Source organism: Alternaria novae-zelandiae, assembly GCF_023758075.1.
Source record: "Alternaria novae-zelandiae strain BMP 2774 chromosome Unknown scaffold_3, whole genome shotgun sequence".
Taxonomy (NCBI): Eukaryota; Fungi; Ascomycota; class Dothideomycetes; order Pleosporales; family Pleosporaceae; genus Alternaria; species Alternaria novae-zelandiae.
In genome coordinates, this window is record NW_026056963.1 from 722,668 (window position 1) to 739,841 (window position 17,174).

The 17,174-nt window shown below is 52.4% G+C and overlaps 8 protein-coding genes across 8 annotated transcripts; 5 read left to right on the plus strand and 3 right to left on the minus strand.

The window, feature by feature from the left end:
* Positions 1–1,961: 1,961 nt before the first annotated feature.
* Positions 1,962–3,115, plus strand: ATG3 (E2-like enzyme; the record flags this gene model as incomplete). Its single annotated transcript, XM_049395881.1, has 3 exons — positions 1,962–2,485; positions 2,539–3,027; positions 3,073–3,115. The coding sequence occupies 3 exons, from the start codon at positions 1,962–1,964 to the stop codon at positions 3,113–3,115; spliced, it is 1,056 nt and encodes a 351-aa protein (XP_049258285.1).
* Positions 3,116–3,318: 203 nt separating this feature from the next.
* J4E88_002217 (uncharacterized protein) lies at positions 3,319–3,846 on the minus strand (the record flags this gene model as incomplete). The annotated part of the gene is made up of 2 exons (XM_049395882.1): positions 3,319–3,666; positions 3,721–3,846. The coding sequence occupies 2 exons, from the start codon at positions 3,844–3,846 to the stop codon at positions 3,319–3,321; spliced, it is 474 nt and encodes a 157-aa protein (XP_049258286.1).
* Positions 3,847–5,027: 1,181 nt separating this feature from the next.
* On the plus strand, positions 5,028–7,139 carry J4E88_002218 (uncharacterized protein; the record flags this gene model as incomplete). Its single annotated transcript, XM_049395883.1, has 1 exon — positions 5,028–7,139. One exon carries the CDS (start codon positions 5,028–5,030, stop codon positions 7,137–7,139), a length of 2,112 nt encoding a protein of 703 aa, XP_049258287.1.
* A 198-nt stretch (positions 7,140–7,337) lies between these two features.
* On the plus strand, positions 7,338–8,426 carry J4E88_002219 (uncharacterized protein; the record flags this gene model as incomplete). Its single annotated transcript, XM_049395884.1, has 1 exon — positions 7,338–8,426. The coding sequence occupies one exon, from the start codon at positions 7,338–7,340 to the stop codon at positions 8,424–8,426; it is 1,089 nt and encodes a 362-aa protein (XP_049258288.1).
* A 194-nt stretch (positions 8,427–8,620) lies between these two features.
* Positions 8,621–9,554, minus strand: J4E88_002220 (uncharacterized protein; the record flags this gene model as incomplete). Its single annotated transcript, XM_049395885.1, has 3 exons — positions 8,621–9,193; positions 9,250–9,365; positions 9,419–9,554. 3 exons carry the CDS (start codon positions 9,552–9,554, stop codon positions 8,621–8,623), a joined length of 825 nt encoding a protein of 274 aa, XP_049258289.1.
* Positions 9,555–10,336: 782 nt separating this feature from the next.
* Positions 10,337–11,313, minus strand: J4E88_002221 (uncharacterized protein; the record flags this gene model as incomplete). The annotated part of the gene is made up of 3 exons (XM_049395886.1): positions 10,337–10,928; positions 10,983–11,102; positions 11,150–11,313. 3 exons carry the CDS (start codon positions 11,311–11,313, stop codon positions 10,337–10,339), a joined length of 876 nt encoding a protein of 291 aa, XP_049258290.1.
* A 238-nt stretch (positions 11,314–11,551) lies between these two features.
* CWC15 (complexed with cef1p) lies at positions 11,552–12,364 on the plus strand (the record flags this gene model as incomplete). The annotated part of the gene is made up of 3 exons (XM_049395887.1): positions 11,552–11,946; positions 11,998–12,295; positions 12,347–12,364. The coding sequence occupies 3 exons, from the start codon at positions 11,552–11,554 to the stop codon at positions 12,362–12,364; spliced, it is 711 nt and encodes a 236-aa protein (XP_049258291.1).
* Positions 12,365–13,163: 799 nt separating this feature from the next.
* On the plus strand, positions 13,164–13,689 carry J4E88_002223 (uncharacterized protein; the record flags this gene model as incomplete). The annotated part of the gene is made up of 2 exons (XM_049395888.1): positions 13,164–13,320; positions 13,409–13,689. The coding sequence occupies 2 exons, from the start codon at positions 13,164–13,166 to the stop codon at positions 13,687–13,689; spliced, it is 438 nt and encodes a 145-aa protein (XP_049258292.1).
* Between the last annotated feature and the right edge of the window lie 3,485 nt (positions 13,690–17,174).

Consider the following 17,174-nt stretch of genomic DNA (forward strand, 5'->3'; position numbering starts at 1 on the left):
TGCGTTTGTTGGCAGCACGGCGTTGACGCTCCGCGAATGGCTCAGCTTTTTGGCTTGAGAATTTGTGGGTATTTTGCCGCTGTGACCATTCCGTCTCTTTGAGAGCATATTTCTTTTGAGGGTAATGCCTGCATCGGTCACTGTTACTTTGGTGACTCAGTGGTACAGACATACGAGCACTGCCGGCCGATAGTACTTCCCATGGTCTTTGTTTGCAATCGATTTGACATGCATGGACAGTCTGCGATATGGTACGAAGCTCTTTAGATGTTTCCGCGTGCTTGACTTTGCATTTGGAATGAGCGTGGTTCAAGGATTTCTCCCAAACGTGCAAAGGCACCCAGCCGTTGCTACTATGGGTACAATCTGCCATAAGCGGAAGTCGCGGGTAGATTCGTTACACATGCTGGAATTCCGAATGGCTATAGCGGCTGTTGAGCACTGATCTGATCGCCACGTCGGTAAGGATACGCTTTCTGTAGCCCGAGCTCGTATGTGAACATGTGGGGCTGTTCAGGGTTGACTGTGGGCCGGCTGTGGGTTGCCGTACATCAACTGAACCTTAATGGATTTGTCAGTTGGTATTCATGTTGTAGTCTATCAAAACCTACGTTCATGTGCATGAGCCACTAGCCTCATAGCAAAGACATTGTGAACTCACTTTGAAGTTGCACCAAAGAGAGAAATGACTATGAGAGCCCATGCAACATTTGGTAGCAGACAAGGATTTGTCGTATGTTTCGAGGTCGAAAAGGGTGCGTTCGAAGCAAATGAATGCGGTGAGCGCCGAACGGGGTTAGAAGGGCTTGGGTGAGCATGTGGTCCATTTTCTTTGCCTTGTAATTTCGCACTGGTCGTTTCTGGACAAAATTTACCTATGAAGCATTGTGGCATCGCTTTATCTCAGCTCGATACATTGTCAGCTCCAGAAACGAACAGTCGTACGTATTTGTTATGTGGGTCCATCGAGGAGAGATATGATGTTTGAGTTAGCCCTAGATTCGAGGCTAGAGGCAATGTCAGGGGGATCTGCCGTTGCATTCAGGCAACGGCGTACGACATTGCGCAGACATGGAGCACGCCCATCATTGTCGACACTAACGCCCCCTGTCGAAGAACGAGCCTGAAGCTAGGCAATCTGTTGAAGTCGGTTAACACGAGTGTGCTTGGTCATGGAGTTGTCGCTCAAGAGGTAACGTAAACGAATCGAAGGCGTGTCTTGCTGTGCTGCGACAACGTTTTGCCTTGTTGCTCCGTCGACTATCTCTGGCACTGCCAGACCTCGTAACGATATCTGTCATGAGTGTTACGAGTTCCAGACGCTCGCACACGAGCGTGGGCGTCCTGACACCTGTCTGTGTTTCTGTGTATCTCCCCAGCTCAAGGCAGTAGGTCGACGCAAACGAGTTTCGCCTGCGCAGGTAGCATACCGATTTGTATGCGGAATCAGATACCAATCTTAGGGATACCTGCAGACGGTACTACGAATATCGACAGTCGAAGTGCACCGGATGACTATGAATTCGTAGGGCTCTCCGAGCGCAGCTGCATCGAGACACGGTGTGAGCTCCGAGCCTATCGCAGTAGTCGGGAAGCAGCATACTCACTGATGTCATATTTGATGGCATGCAGCGTATCCATGGATAGTTCAAGCGCTAGACAGCTCTGCGCCACTGTGTCACGGCGAAGGTGCGTGACAGTCTTGGGCCCTGAGTGCGCTATCGTCATGTGAAATCGAAGCGTGATGAAGTGTTGTGAAGGCAGGCGGCGGATGACGGGGATGAATGTTGGGTGTTGTCGGCTGACAAGTGGGGGTGAGGAGCGTCGGCTTGGGATGATGGTGGAGGCCTCCACCCCCGCGCCCCTCCAAGTACCTTAGAGATACACGACACAACATCGCTACCCGCTCAACCACGGCCTCGAACTCCGCAAGCAAATCAGACCAACCACGAGCAACCAGCATGGCCTACAACTTTGTCAGGTCGTACATCGACACGTTCCGGGAGCGGACCGCCGCCATCAGCCACACATCGACCTTCCGCGAGACGGGCCAGATCACGCCCGAGGAGTTTGTCCTTGCTGGCGACTTCCTCGTCTTCAAGTTCCCCTCATGGCAGTGGGCCGACGCGTCATCGCCTGCAAAGCGCGTGTCGTACCTGCCTGAAGGAAAGCAGTTCCTGGTAACGCGCGGCGTGCCCTGCCACCGACGGCTCGACGACAACTTTGCGGGAGAGGCGGGCCAAGATGAGACCATAGTGAGGGACGGCTTCGCTGCTGGGGAAGGTGCGACCGACGATGACGGCTGGCTCAGGACCGGAGGCATGGCCGCAAGCCAGGAGGCCAAGGTGCGCGACGTGCGGACGGTCGACGAGAGCGGCAACCTAGGCGCGGCAGAGGAGGATGACGAGATACCCGACATGGAGGATATCGAAGACGACGAGGAAGCCATCATAAGAGACCCCAAGGCCGACTCAAATACAAAGGCGTGAGTGTGCCCGCCTGCTGCCAGCGCTCTACAGACTCACTGACACCCAACAGGCCCCTTCGCACATACACCCTCTACATCACATACTCCGCCCACTACCGAACACCGCGATTATATCTCTCCGGCTACGGCTCCACGTCCGTTCCACTGAAACCACAAGAGATGATGGAGGATATCGTCGGAGACTACAAGGACAAGACGGTCACCATCGAGGACTTCCCTTTCTTCGAGAACCCTCTCAAGACTGCCTCGGTACATCCCTGCAAACATGCATCCGTCATGAAAGTACTCCTTGACCGCGCCGACGCTGCTCTGAAGCTTCGACTCGCCAAGCTCAAAGCCGGTAAAGATGTCAGCAAACTCGACAGCGGCATGGAAGCGCTAGTCGACGATACACGGCTGCTCAAGCTCACGGAGCAAGCAAGGAACAAGGATGGCGACGAGGGCAAGGACGACTGGGAGGTCCTTAGCGAGGGTGGCGACGACGAAGTAGCTATCCGCGTGGACCAGTATCTTGTCGTCTTCTTGAAGTTCATGGCCAGGTAAGTTCACTCCATGCTTTAAAAGCACCTTCTAACAGCCCACAGTGTAACTCCAGGTATAGAACATGATTTCACCATGGGTGTCTAGTCATACACACGTCTTTTGGGTAACTAGTCAGGCGCTTGAGGATTGGCGGCATTGTTTTGGATTATTACTTAACTCAGCGGGCGCGAACATCATTTGGGTAGGTGGGCTATAGGCTTTGGGATCACCACGGATTCAGTTAGAAATATACCAGTTGTCTCGTTCAGGATTTCATGGGGTGAAGTGATGGAAAGTTAGATTGCACTCTATCGTCGGAAGCCTCCATAAGATCGCTTCCAGTCCCTAACACCTCCTGGTCGACGCACATCAAGCTCCTTGCCCTCGTACCCCAAGTTGCTCTCCGCGCGGTGGAACATGGCGCACAGACGGTCGAAGAGGCTGTCTTCCTCTGAAGCCTTGGGGAGGACTTGTGGCGCTTCCACAGATCCCGGTGCTACGTCTCCAGAAAAGTCCTCTTGGTCGTCATCATACGAAGCTTCCTCTTCGTCGGTTGGTGTCGGGTCAAAAAGGGCATGGAACTTGTGGTTCATTCGAGTGCGCCATGGGTCAACCTCTGATGATGCGGAAGATGATAGACGTTCGGCGATTTCGAACTATGATAGTTAGTCACGATGTCCTTTTCATGTCCGATGGCGCGCGCAACATACCTCTCTCAGTCCTTGTAGGCGATACTGTTCAGCTCGCTTTTGGAGGCGGGGCGCCGAAGGTGATATGGGCATGGCAGACGCGAAAGCGAACAGGGCCACGATGGCCATGATGATGAAGGAGCGCATTTTTGGTGTGGTAAACGAAGGAATGTCGGGTGAGTGGTGTAGATGTTCAGTGAGATCGAAATGGGTTGCTGTCAAAGCTGAATGGGCGTAGTCTAGCTACCCTCAGAGACCAGCGCTCTTGTCAAAAGTAGCGAAATGAATGAAGAAAAGAATGTCGAAGGCCCGAGTAAGTGTGCAACAAGAAGAGATAAAGCACGTTAATGAGTGGCGATCCACATGTATATCCGCTGCAAGAACGGCCGGGGTAGTAACGAACGAAGACCGGTTCGTCCAAAGTGCATCATCACCCGCAGCTTATCCAGACAAGCTCACTATATATCCACCAACCGGTAGGTTAATGGGCTGTCAGAGGTTACGTCTGCCTGTCAATTATTCCGAAACAGCGGTCCGCGCACCAAGAGAAACGATCAACGGCAGGGAGGGGATGTTCGCGCAATCTTTAGCCCGTGGTGTTGGCGCAGTTGTGACCGCATTGAACACGCTGGTGCGAATTCATCGAACCATTGCATAACTTCGAGACGCTGGGGCCCAGTACGCCTGAAGGACCTGCCCGATGTAGTTGGAAAGAACCAGAGATCCGTTGAGGGGAGCCAGGCGTGCATCAGCGCCCCCAGCCTGTAGCCTTGACTACTCGGCTGATGTTTCCCCAACTTCTAGATCTAGATCAGTGTGTTTCGATCGCCGGCTTTGCGGCTAGGCGTGCTGTTTCGACTCGCATGATTCCTGGAACGCCACCGTCATGCCAAATTGTCTGCGGATGTCAACTCTGATACAGGCACGCCGGGCGGTTAAACTGGAGGATTCCGGAGATTCAGCCTGGAAGACGTTGGGCTGGACATGATGAAACGAATGTAGCAGATGGATTGCGCGTCAAAACGCGGGCGCTAACACTAGCGTGGCGCTACTAGGCGCACGGGCGTGCAAGAGCGATCGAAGGCAAACAGAGCAAACACTCCCAGCCTCCACATCACGCGGACGTCATCATCGTCGCGCGACGTTGGGAAGACTCTAAACTTACTTGGACAGTTACCTAGACATCACATAACATCGCTTATCTTGGCTACTCGAACAATGATCAGCTGGACAACTCAACTAGACAGCCGAAGGCACAGAACGCGTCTCTTGGACACGTCTTGACAACCCCTGCTTGGAGGAATCGGTTCAGCATAAAATACCCCGATATGGACGATCATGAACACTCTTCCCAGACAATACGCCCAGGATCGCTATCACCAACATCCACGATATCCGCACAGGCCCTCGACCTCAGCAGACTCCCGCCAATTGCAATTTTCACTGCGCATCTGCAGGACGAGGAAGTGAAGCTGCTCAAGGAAACGTTGCGCCAGTACGACGCACCGCTTACTACCGATGTCTCCAGGGCAAAGGTCTTTATTGGGAAGGTGGGTACAAAGAGAAGGGCCGAGTTCGAATTGAGGGCTCGAAAGCTGGTTGTTCAGGAGATTGTCACCCCTAAACGGCCAGCTAGTCCTGTGAAGGCACAGGATCACTCCAACAAGAGGCGAAGGATTGGTAAAACGTCTGCTCGGTTATCTGCGGACGAGGGAGACTCTACCACCGAGGATGAGGCTGGCAACGGCTCTGAGACTGAGCAGCACCACGTTCCTCTCTCGTCCCCTTCGAGATCCGACAATGGCTCACAGGCTCCGCTACTGTTCGAGGATTCGTCTGACGATACCATCTGGGTTATCAAGTTCGACTGGGTAGAAGCTTGTGTAACTGCAGGTCATCTACTTCCATTGGGAGACAGCTTGGTCTACACGGGTAAAGTCATTGAACGGCCTAAATCATTGAATAAGAAGTCTATCAAAGACATTTTCGGCGCGCACACAAAAGTAGCGCCGGCATCTCAGACTCTCTTGGCAACACGACCACATCCAGTGCAAGACATCTTAGACCGCGCAAAATTAGACATGAAGACGACTACCAAGAAAAGTACATATCAGCCGCAAAGACTCGGGAACCACACTTCTAATCGCTTCGATGGAAAGGCTTTCGCCCGCTCTTCCCAGCCTGTTGGCCACTCGTATGCTTCACAAGCTGCACATTTACTGCAGCAAACGACCAGTGAGTACGAAGGCGAGGACAGTGACATTCCTGCAGCACCGGATTGGGTGAAGAAGGGCGTCAAGTATTCATGTCAGCGCTTCACACCTGGCAATGGACCCAATGAAGACTTCCTCGACCAGCTCAGGAAGATAAGGACTGCTCGAACTTTGATCGACGACGACATAGGTGTTCGTGCTTACTCAACCATTATCGCTTCTATCGCTGCATATCCGTACAGACTTAGTCACCCCCGAGAGATCGCTCAGCTACCGGGTTGTGACGAGAAAACTGAAGTTCTTTTTGTAGAGTGGAAGAACACTGGTAAGATTCAAGCAGTCGAAGATTTCGAGGCCGATGAATCAATGAAAGTCGTACGTTCCTTCTACAACATCTGGGGCGTTGGAGCCAAGACCGCACGCCAATTCTACTACAACAACCACTGGACTGAATTGGATGATATCATCGAGTTTGGCTGGAACGACCTGGACAGAGTGCAGCAAATTGGCGTCAAGTACTATGACGAATTCTTGGTCTGTATTCCGCGCCCTGAAGTTGAGCAAATCGCAGCTGTTGTTCGCGAACACGCTGTGAAGCTTCGCGACGAACGCATTACTGTCACGATTGTGGGCGGGTACAGACGTGGCAAGACAGACTCTGGTGACGTGGACTTGATCGTGTCGCACCCGGAGCTAGAGAGTACAGCGGGCTTGGTTCGCGAGATTGTCGAGTCATTGGAGGAATCCGAGTGGATTACTCACACTCTTACGATGAGCTTGAAGAACACTAATCGTGGTCAACATGCGCTGCCTCTTCGATCTGCAAAGGGAGCTGGCGCGGGCTTTGATACGCTTGACAAGGCACTCGTTGTGTGGCAAGATCCGGCGTGGCCTACTCGTGAGGAGGATCTTGCCGAGAATCCAAGAGCGAAGAACCCTGCTATTCACCGCCGCGTTGACATCATCATCGCGCCTTGGCGGTCGGTTGGTTGCGCAGTCCTAGGTTGGAGTGGCGGTACCACCTTCCAGCGTGATCTGAGGCGGTATGCGAAAGCCATCAAAGGCTGGAAGTTCGATAGCAGCGGTATCCGAAGTCGAAGTAACGGCGAAGCCATAATGCTGGAAGGGCCCGATGGAGTCGAGGGTACGCCCGAAGATGCTGAGAAGAAGGTCTTTGAAGGGCTAGGTCTGGAATATGTACCACCAGAGTATAGAATAACGTATTGATGGGGCACGTCACATGGTACAGCATCGTGAAGACAGCTCTCCTGCTTCACCATCTGTCTTCCACGAGCTTCCTTTCCAACTCCATCACAAGGAGCCTTCACGCGCCCATGCTACTCGCTGAGATATCACTACGTCTTGCAATATCGCCACTATGTGCAGAACTCTAGCAACCACCTCCGAATACGATCGCCTACCACCATGCAGCCTGACCGGCTGATCCACGCCCTCACTATAATCATACAGATACTCATCAGCCTTGTTCTCTTCGCCATCGTCCTCCCCTTCTTCGTCCTGTGGCGTGCCCCAATAAGCCTCCTCTACTTCACCAAGAACGAAAAGCCACCGGAAAAGAACGCAGACCAAGAGAGAGAAAGATTACAAGGCCTACCAGCGGACGCAAAAGAAGAAGAGCCAAAACCACCCCCACCACCAGACCTCCACGAGCGCGCCCTCGCACCCTACACAGAACGCTGGACAGCATTCAAGGACCTCAAAATCAACAAACCCCTCGTAGCCCACTGGTCACGGGTAGCATGCCTCTCCCTCCTCACGGTACAAACCACGCTTACCCTCGCCCTCCTCGAGAAGTCGCTCGTGTATCACATCCCCTGGTTTGTTGCACATCTCTCGGACACAGAGTACAAGACCTCGAAGAAGAAACTTTGGTTAAATGACTTGTTACTGCATGTAGCGTGGCTACTCATGACATGTGCGCCTGTTGTAGGTTTGTTAGGCGTAGGCCTGGGCATCGCGTACTATATGGCTAAAGCGGCGAGGTACGGGAAGTTTAATAAGGGTATGGCGAGAAAGAAGGGAGGGAGGGGATATGAGGATCCGAATGAGGCGAAGGAGAGACAAGGGAAGAATGGGGAGGCGCATGGGGTGAAGGAGACGGTTATGGGGGTTGTGGATCATGTTATGCATCCAAATGTTCATGTTCCGCAGCTGCATTTACCGCACCCGTATCTGCATCCCCACCCGCACGAACAGCGGGAGCCGGAAGCTTCGCCGTATGGGTATCCGGGGTATAGTGAGGATATCCTCTTCGAGCAACCTGGAGACATGGCGGGTGGGTATCAAGATACGGCCCAACAGCCGCCGCCGGTGGAGGTTAAACCTCCGGCACTGGCGGCAAGGTTTGATAAGAATCCGTATACGTTGGCTGGTATTGCGTCGATCTGGACTGGTCAGAAGGAGAAGATGAAGGGTGGCTACGACGGGAGAGATGTCAGGAAGCAGAACTTCGCTGACGATATTGAGATGGCGGATTGGGTGGGTAGGAAGTAAACGATACGATTATTCATGACGTATTCTTGCTGGCAAGGATGAAGGATATAATTATGTTGTTAGTACATATGAAGAAAGAGCAACCCCTCATCCACTGGTATCATCGTCCACCCACCTCAACTCCACGCTTTTCTTCGATGTACACATCTCGCTTTTGCACCACCCCAAACGCCCCATCATCTCTGTCAACACACTCAGGTACTCTTCTTGCCCTGCGCGGCAGCATCCAAATGCCACCTCATGACCTTCTCAAAGATGCCTTTGCCATCTCCCTCCATCACATCGCCATGGCAAGGGATAATCCTGTTGAACCCCCACTTGTTGATCCTCTCCATACTAGCCGAGAAACCCTTCCTGTCACTCGCACTAGTTCCATACCAAATAGTCCTCTGTTGCCACTTCGCATCACCCTTTGTACTCTGCAGCGCCCCAAAGATCTTGGTCAAGATGCCGCTATTCGGGTCGACCCCTGATTTGCTGAACTGCTCAGTAGCAGGCAGATTGAACATGAGATCAGCCTGTATGAGAGTGCGGGTGGGACGGTGATGGAAGACGAGTTCTTTGTTGACGTGCGAGGGGACGTACTCCCAATCGAACTCCGCGTCGAATTCGGGGGAGATGGTCTCGACGCGTTTGTCGGCGCTGAAGAGGATCGAGAAGGGGACGTTTTCGTCGTTTTGCTTTGCGCGCTTTTCGGGGAGGACGTCGGGGCCCATAACTTGCGCGTTGGGGTATTCTTTGTGCCAGGGGCCGAGGAATATGTGGTGCTGTTGCGTAGAGTGTCAGCGATGATTGCGGGTCTTCTGGTGGACTTGCTACGTACCTCTGCGTCTAGGGCGGCGATGTATTTTACTTCGCCCATCTCAGATACTTTCTGCTTGACATCCTCGGTCAATGCGACAGGAGAGAAGACGGCGAGAGAACCGGATTCGAGGCGCACTGTTCTTGCGCATTAGCAGTTGCATGTGAAGTGTCTTTTGGGCACAACATACCAATCGTTCCTCTTCCGCCAATCTTCACGCGACCGAATCTCCAGAACGGGACCGATAGAGTGGTGATTACGCGCGGAACAACGTCGCGAATCACCATGACGCTGGCTGGGTCGGAAGGTACGAGTTTCGACGACATGCTGGGCTTTGTGGATTGTGGAAAGTCTGGGTGAAGAGACTCAGTGTGGAGAGAAGAGATGTTGTGAGGATGCGCCGGATGCTTGGTATCTAGGATAGAAGACGTAATGCGGCGAGACCCTTGATGACGCAATGTTCAAGATTGGAGTGAAGCGACTTTGAAACTGCAGTGTAGTAGCCATGATGCGGGATCTTAGCTATATATCACTGCAGATATCTCGGTCCGCTTGAAGGACAACAATTTGTCCGCTGGTAATGAGCATGTGGAGATATCATTCGATTAAGGTGTTGGTGTGTCGCGTGGAAATGCAGGGAGCGTGGGCCGAGGTGTCGCGCGACGCGGTCGGGCTTTGTCAGCTACGTCACCGCTTTGTGAACTCCAAAATCTAGAACTTCGGGTTTGAAGATGGGAGCATACTTCGCGATTGCAGGTCGAGATGCATTTAAATAAGTAAATATATAGCAAACTGATCTCGACAGCTGTATATAGATCATTATCCTAACATGAACTATCGATCCGTAGCCACATTCGCATGCTACTTCTAAATTCGCATCTCGCGATTTGGTCTTCGGTGTTCCCAGTAGCGTTTCAAGGGGCCGCCGACCACCGACCCACATCATCAGTGGGCTCACGGTGCGTCCTGTTCTAGAAACTTTCCTCTTGGATGGAATGCTCGGACGAACTTGAGCGGCGCCCAAGATGCGAGTATTTGGAAGCATCGCAGACTGGCTGTTGGCCAGACGTGTCGTCTTTTGTAAGGTAATTCTGCCTCGTGCGAGGTCTCACCTGGCATTCTCAGCGCTAAGTTCTGCCATTAGTCCTCCGGCATCCCTTTCTTTGGCGTCTTCGTCAAGCCTTTTCTGGATGAACGCGTTCATCTCCTTGACCTTCTGCAGAGCAACGTTCGTGCAATTCAGCAGAGCCAGCGGGTTTATTGTCGCTCCTCCGTACTTCGCAATCTGACACAGTTCGCCGTGCTTGTTCATTGTGAGAATGACTTCTCCCTGCCTGACTTGCTCTTCAGCCAGGTTTGCATCCACCAAAAATATCTCTCCCTCAAAGTATGAAAATGTGACACAGAGCGGCTGGTGTAAGATCGACAACGGTATGGGTTCGCGCTCGCGCACACTGAGAATTGTCGCCTTCTCGCCTTCTACTTGTACGTCTGGTCTTCGAAAGTGTTGTAAAGCAGCCATGACGGCTATGCACGATGCATCGATCAGCCCGCCGTCGTGGTCGATGATGTGTACGTCGGCGCGGAGAGCGAAGCACTTTAAGCCAGCGATGATGCAGAGCGATTCGGTGTCAAGAGCGTTGGAGCGACGGATGGCTTTCTCGAGGATGCGCGAGAGGATGACTTCGGCATCTGTAGGACTAATTTTTCAGTCAGATATACCGAAGGTCTGGTAGGTATCTGAAAGAACATACCGACCAACTTCAAAGGCTGGAGAAGCCATTGGAGAAAACTCCGTGACTATTTGAAAGATACCATCAAACTTGCGCTCTGGTAATGGTGTCGTCACGTCTACTGATATGCGCGCAATCACCCTGAGAAGTGTTAGCTTGCGCATATGACCTCCCAGTAAATCATGTACCTTGTCTTGCCTAACTGAACATCTGCGACGCCATACTCTTCTCCAAAAGTGAGCTCGAGTGGGCGGAAGGCGTCGAATGCGCGTCGGTCAATTCGTATCTGTTCCTGCAGCGCTTGCTTGATGAACTCGCGCTCATTAAGCGATATCTCAGCTTCTCGAGGCATCTTTGTCCTCTACAACAAATGCGTGGGGTCGTCGATGTTGAAATGGTAGTCGTTGTAACAGCCATAGAAAATGCGGCGGCGGGGAATTGTAATCGCCGGTCCTCTAGCGCGATTTACGAGTTCAAGCTTCTGTGCACCAATTCTTCTACACATCACCTACTCACCACTTCAACCACGCGCAAGACTTCCGAAACCCGTGCCAGCCCATCGTACCATCGCAAAATAATAAAACCATACAATGACGACCGCCCACAGACCCACATTCGATCCCGCGCGCGGCAAAGAAGCTCAGCGAGGACCCGCCTACCACCAGCGACTACTCCCAGCGCACACAACACTCAAGCATAGACAGCCGGGACAGGGCGGCGATGCCGACATACAGCGCGATCTTCGCGCCGAACTTCTCGAGGCCGAGGCGCGTCACATCGCGAAGAAGAATGGCACCTACGTTGAGCCTGAGGCAGCAGCAGAGTCTGGCAATGCGCATAAGCGTCAGATTGATGCTGTACCGGCAGGCGAAGAGGGGGAAGAGGATGAAGCAGCTCAAAAACGGCGGCGCATAGAAGTCTTGGAAAAGTTCAGAGACGTGGACGCCGACGACAGCAGTAGCGAGAGTGAGAGCAGCGATGACGAGTAAGTGCGAAGTTGTGTCATTACCCAATTCGTTGACTAATGGTGTATCAGCGACGAAGACGAAGAGGATGAAACCGCGGCCCTCATGCGCGAGCTGGAGAAGATCAAGAAGGAGCGCGCCGCAGCCAAGGCCAAAGAGGAGGCAGAACGCGCCGCAGAAGAGGAACAACAACGCGAAATCGATGTCGCCCGAGGTAACCCCTTGCTCAACGCGAAAGACTTCACGATGAAGCGACGATGGGACGACGATGTCGTGTTCAAGAACCAAGCACGAGGTACCGAAGACAGGAACAAGAAGAAGGAATTCATCAACGACATGCTGCGGTCCGACTTCCACAAGAAATTCATGGTATGTGCCTCTTGATTGAGCCTCAAGTAACCTTCTAACACCACGCGACAGTCCAAATATATCCGATGAGGTCATTACCTTCAGCTATTCGTCCTTTTCTATTCTCGATTATCATGCATTGCACTGCTGGCGTTAGACACCTTGGCGTACAGGTTCTGGATCTTTCAGATGGGCTTTAGGGAGTGTGGGATACCCCAGATCTTGGCAGACACGGAGTAGCCAGTGACGGAACAGCACCTAGCGGGACTCTTATCGCTATCATGGATCAGCGGCGACGACCACCAATTCGGGATGTCAGCTTTATCTCTGGCCTCAATCTTCACAACAAATCGATCCAATGAGTGCCGACCTACAAGTCCCGACCACGCATTTAAAGTGTGAAAAAGGAACCATTGTGAAGCTGAGGCCGACGACTCATGCGATTCGAAAGTATCCAAGGATCTATTAAAAGCGACCCCGGTATCGCAAACTTGCATAGCATCGACAGCTCACGTAGGATCCAGTTTAGCCACTATCTCTTTCGACCCACATAAGCGGAACTTAGCGTACTACAAGGAATACCAAGCACACCTTGGCCGGGTCTTCCACCCTCTTATAGAGCTTCTGATCGCATGATCTACGCCTCCCCCAGCAAGGTGACCTCATAAGGCTTTTTTACTCCTTAACACATGCCAATTATGCTCGGGCTAGCACACGGCAGATAGTAAAGGAAGGGTGCATGAACGATATATAGTCCGCGATGGATCTCCGTGTATTCGTGGTAACATAACACTATCTACTACCTACCGTCCATACTTTCCGACGTCGAGTGATATCAACCTGAACATACACCCAAACACTCAAAGTTATCACATAATCACAAGCAAACATGGCAGGCTATGGGAACCGCACAGCTCCAGACTACACCGCAGAAGACCTCCAAGACCAACACAGCACCACACGTCTCGGTCTCGTAGACTCTCACACCCCATACCATAACCCCCACGAAAAGCACGGCTCAGGTATAACAGGCGGCGCAGGATTCGGTAATTCCACCCTCCCCTTCCCTCTTCTCATCGCCCCCCAGCAAACGCTCCCCTACGCACACGTTTAACATTCCTAACACCTTCCCAGGAAACAAACGCTCCTCGTCCACTCCCGACACCGACACCTCTGAATTCCGGTTCGGCAGCCACTCCGACACAGCGCCTTATTCCAACGGGACAGCCATGGGCAGCGGATCTACAGGCGGCGCAGGGTACGGGAACAAGACGGGGGAGATGAGCGGACCGGAGCCAGATTCTCTCTTGGGGAAAGTTGTGGAAAAGGTGGGGGGTATGGTCAAGAACGATAAGATCGAGGCGAAGGGGAGGGGTATGAGGGAGAAGGAGGGGTTTGGGAGGGTGGTTGAGTGAGTTGATTGGGCAATGGATTGCAGCTGCGTGTGCTTTCTCAACGAAGCTTCGATTCTTTTCGTACTGGAACACGGATTCCAGGGTTTTGTTTGATCGCTAATCGCTTTTTTATTCATACTATATCACTATTCCAAGTACATGAGTGAGACAAAAGGAGTGTAGACATCGCTATACAGAGCCAACCCCTGAACCAAGTCCATAAAAAACCTAAAATGAGTGTAGTAAGAAATCCAAAGCGGTACAAACATCGAGTGAACTTGCTTTCTTCCAAAACCGAAACTAGAGTCCAATGCCCGGAAGTTGAACGATGGGTGTTGCGACTGGTGCAACAATGGAGAGTACTGGGTTCAGGATGGGTGTTGCGGCTGGTGCAGCGACGGAGAGTACTGGGTTGAGGATGGGTGTTGCCGCTGGCACTACGACAGAAAGCACTGGGTTTAGGATGGGTGTAGCCACTGGAACTACGACGGAGAGGATGGGTGTCGCCACTGGTACTACGGCGGAGAGTACTGGTTCAAGGATGGGTGTTGCCACTGGTAGAACGACTGAGGCCACGCCGGAAACCACAGGCGCTACGACTGAAACCACACCGGAGACCACAGGCGCTACGACGGAGACGACATCGGAAACCACGGGTGCTACGATGGAAACCACGGGTGGGACGACAGCGGAGACGACTGGTGGAATAGCGGAAACCACACCAGAGATGACTGGTGGAATGGCAGACACCACAGGCGGTATGGCAGAAACCACGGGTGGGATGATAGGTGGAAGTGCAGACACCACGGGTGGAATGGTTGGAGTAGTTGGTGTAGTAGGAGCAACACATTTGAGTCCGCTGACCTTGATCTTGGAGCCGATTCCAGAGGAAGTAGTGCAGCACTTGATCGTGCCGCCGCAAGGGGTACCGAAAATCTGAACAGTGCCGAGGATATTGCCCAGAAGCGTGTTGATGATGTTGAACAGTCCGCCGGGCAGGCAGATCTGCTTGAAGCTTCCAGCAGGGCATGTTGGAGCTGCTCTCGGTTCAAGTTCCATGGTAGGCACCGCTGAAACAGTGGCCACCACAGTGAAGACGGAGAGGATGGTGGAAGGCTTCATCTTGGTGTTGGGATGAAGAGGAGGTTTGTGTTGTAAAAGATGATGGGATGATGAGAAGAAAGGTGCTTAGTAGTTGTGATGCTGTGAGTTGTTCTGATGATGATGATGGCTATGGGCGAAGGGTGGTAGGTCTTATATAGACATTTCAGCGTGCTCAGGTGAAGCGCTCTCTCTATCTTCTGCTCTCACGGCTTGTCGCTTCCCCCGATCGAGATCATGTCTGCCCAGGCTACACCAAGCATAGCTGAACTCCTTCCAGCTCGTCTGGATGCAAGAAGCCCCTCGGTAAACCGTACGAAACTTGGCACTGAAGGTGGTTGAGGTCATCGTGAGTGTCAAGCGCAAGCCTCGTTCCAAGATGTCACTTCGTTCATCGTATGATTATGGTGTCTTCGATGATAAGATAGTACGCCACAGTTCGAAGCGAGCCTTAGGGTGACGGTCTGGAGTTGTGATACCAAGCTCCCCTACATGAAGAGCTCACTGTCTCCAGTAGTCTGCATGAGAGACGAAACTAATCCAGGTCTGTCTACGATCAGCGCAAATATAGCGGCAAATCCGCTGTCACTCGAAGCCACTTCTACTAAGACCTCCTGTGGCAACACGTGGACTTGCTGTTTTTGGATATCCTCCGGCGCTTGATCTTGATTCTACGCCTGATTCGGATGGGTACTGTTACTTTCCAGGACTGCGGCTGCAGGTTCGCGGAACAACTGGGGATCGTACGCTCCGGGCAAAAGCAAAAAGGATTTAGTGAAAGGTACCAAGATACATGAGGCTGGGGAAACTAGTGTAGGATCAACAACATCTAGCTCTAAGCTCGTGTGTTATCGCGCTTAAAACGCGTGTATTGAGCCACTGACGATACAGTGCCAAAGACACCCTTAGTGGCATCGTTCACCAAGGTCCAGGAGTGTACACGCCCATCTAGAGCTGAATCTACCCCTCTGACTACACTGCTCGGCTATGTCTAAGTTTTGATATGCTGCTTTTTGGGCTCCACGTTCTCTTGGATCATAACAACTTCACGGGGTAGGTATGGCCGAGACCTAGAGTTCTTGGCAACAACTGCGGGCCACTGCTCCGTGATTGCTTTTATTGGTACGAACATTTTGTCCTCAACTGTGATGAACGGGTTGGATTGTGCACGAATGTATCTGCGCATCGGTTGGCGGTGTTTCAGTCGGTTCAGTAGACGTGTATCGAGGTACTCAGGCACTTGTCATCGCTTCGCGGCCGTAAACTGCGTGAGTTGTGTAGCTCTGCAGTGAGAACAGACGTCACAGGCGTGGCGAGACTAAAGAAGGGTCGGGTCGATAGCGTACCGTTCCTTCTCGTTTCCATGCCCCGGGCAGCGAGACCGTCGCCCACTCCCTATCCTGTCTTTCCCCTCTTAGACATTTGCGCCACACATCTCCCTAGTTGCATCCCCGCACGCTCTAGTGTATGCACTACCGTTTTCCACTGCGTGATATGGTCAGACTGCATAGCGCAGGAAATAGCAAACCTAAGCGGACCCCATTCTTCAACACCATAAAGCCTGACGTTCTGGACCTCGGGATAGTTCTTGACGTCGCTCTCGCCGGACCCAGGAAATCGGAACCGAAGCAGAGCCCTGCGCTCAATTATTCCGGAAAAGCAAAATGGTTTTGCATGAACTATCGGCCTTGGATACCTCCAGCTGAGCTGCACTGCCGTTGTCGTACCTTACTTCCTTGCGGGTGGTGACGTCTCTACAGGGCTTATCCTCGGGCCAGCCCCTTCCGCGTAACGGAACCCGCTGTCAAGGCAGTGACGGGTTTCGCTCCTGCCGAAGTGTGCTCGAACGTCGATCAGCAAGGTTGGGTATTGACACCACGGCTTGATAGCCGGAATACCAGACTATGTATAATCTCTCTTGTCATGGCAATAGAGGCTTCGGTAATAGGCCGTTTGACCAAGCTGTCAGCTTTCGCATTGCAACAAGCGTGGGTTCGGAACGGTGTTGTTAGCCAAGTGAGGCCGACGTTAGTTTGGCCTTGCGCATCTGAGGCTATCCCCTCACTCAGACTACTACAAGAGGATACGTGATGAAGGAGAAGCCTGGCTGGTTCGATTGAGTGTAAGAGGCTTACACGTCCAGTCTTCCGTCTTCGAGCTTGCAATAAGTATATATCCCATCCAATCACCCATTCCTTCACATACGACCATAGGACAATGAGAATTAGGCTTCCCGTCCGCTCAGCCATATACAAGCATTGTACCGGCGGATTAGTAGTTAGGTGGGTGACCACTAGCGAATCCCCGCTGTTGTATGTTTTTGCACTTTTTTGCCATGATGATTTTTTTTGGACCCATGCCGAACAGGGGAAGGCGCCGACGAGGAGGCGGAGACACCGAGGTAG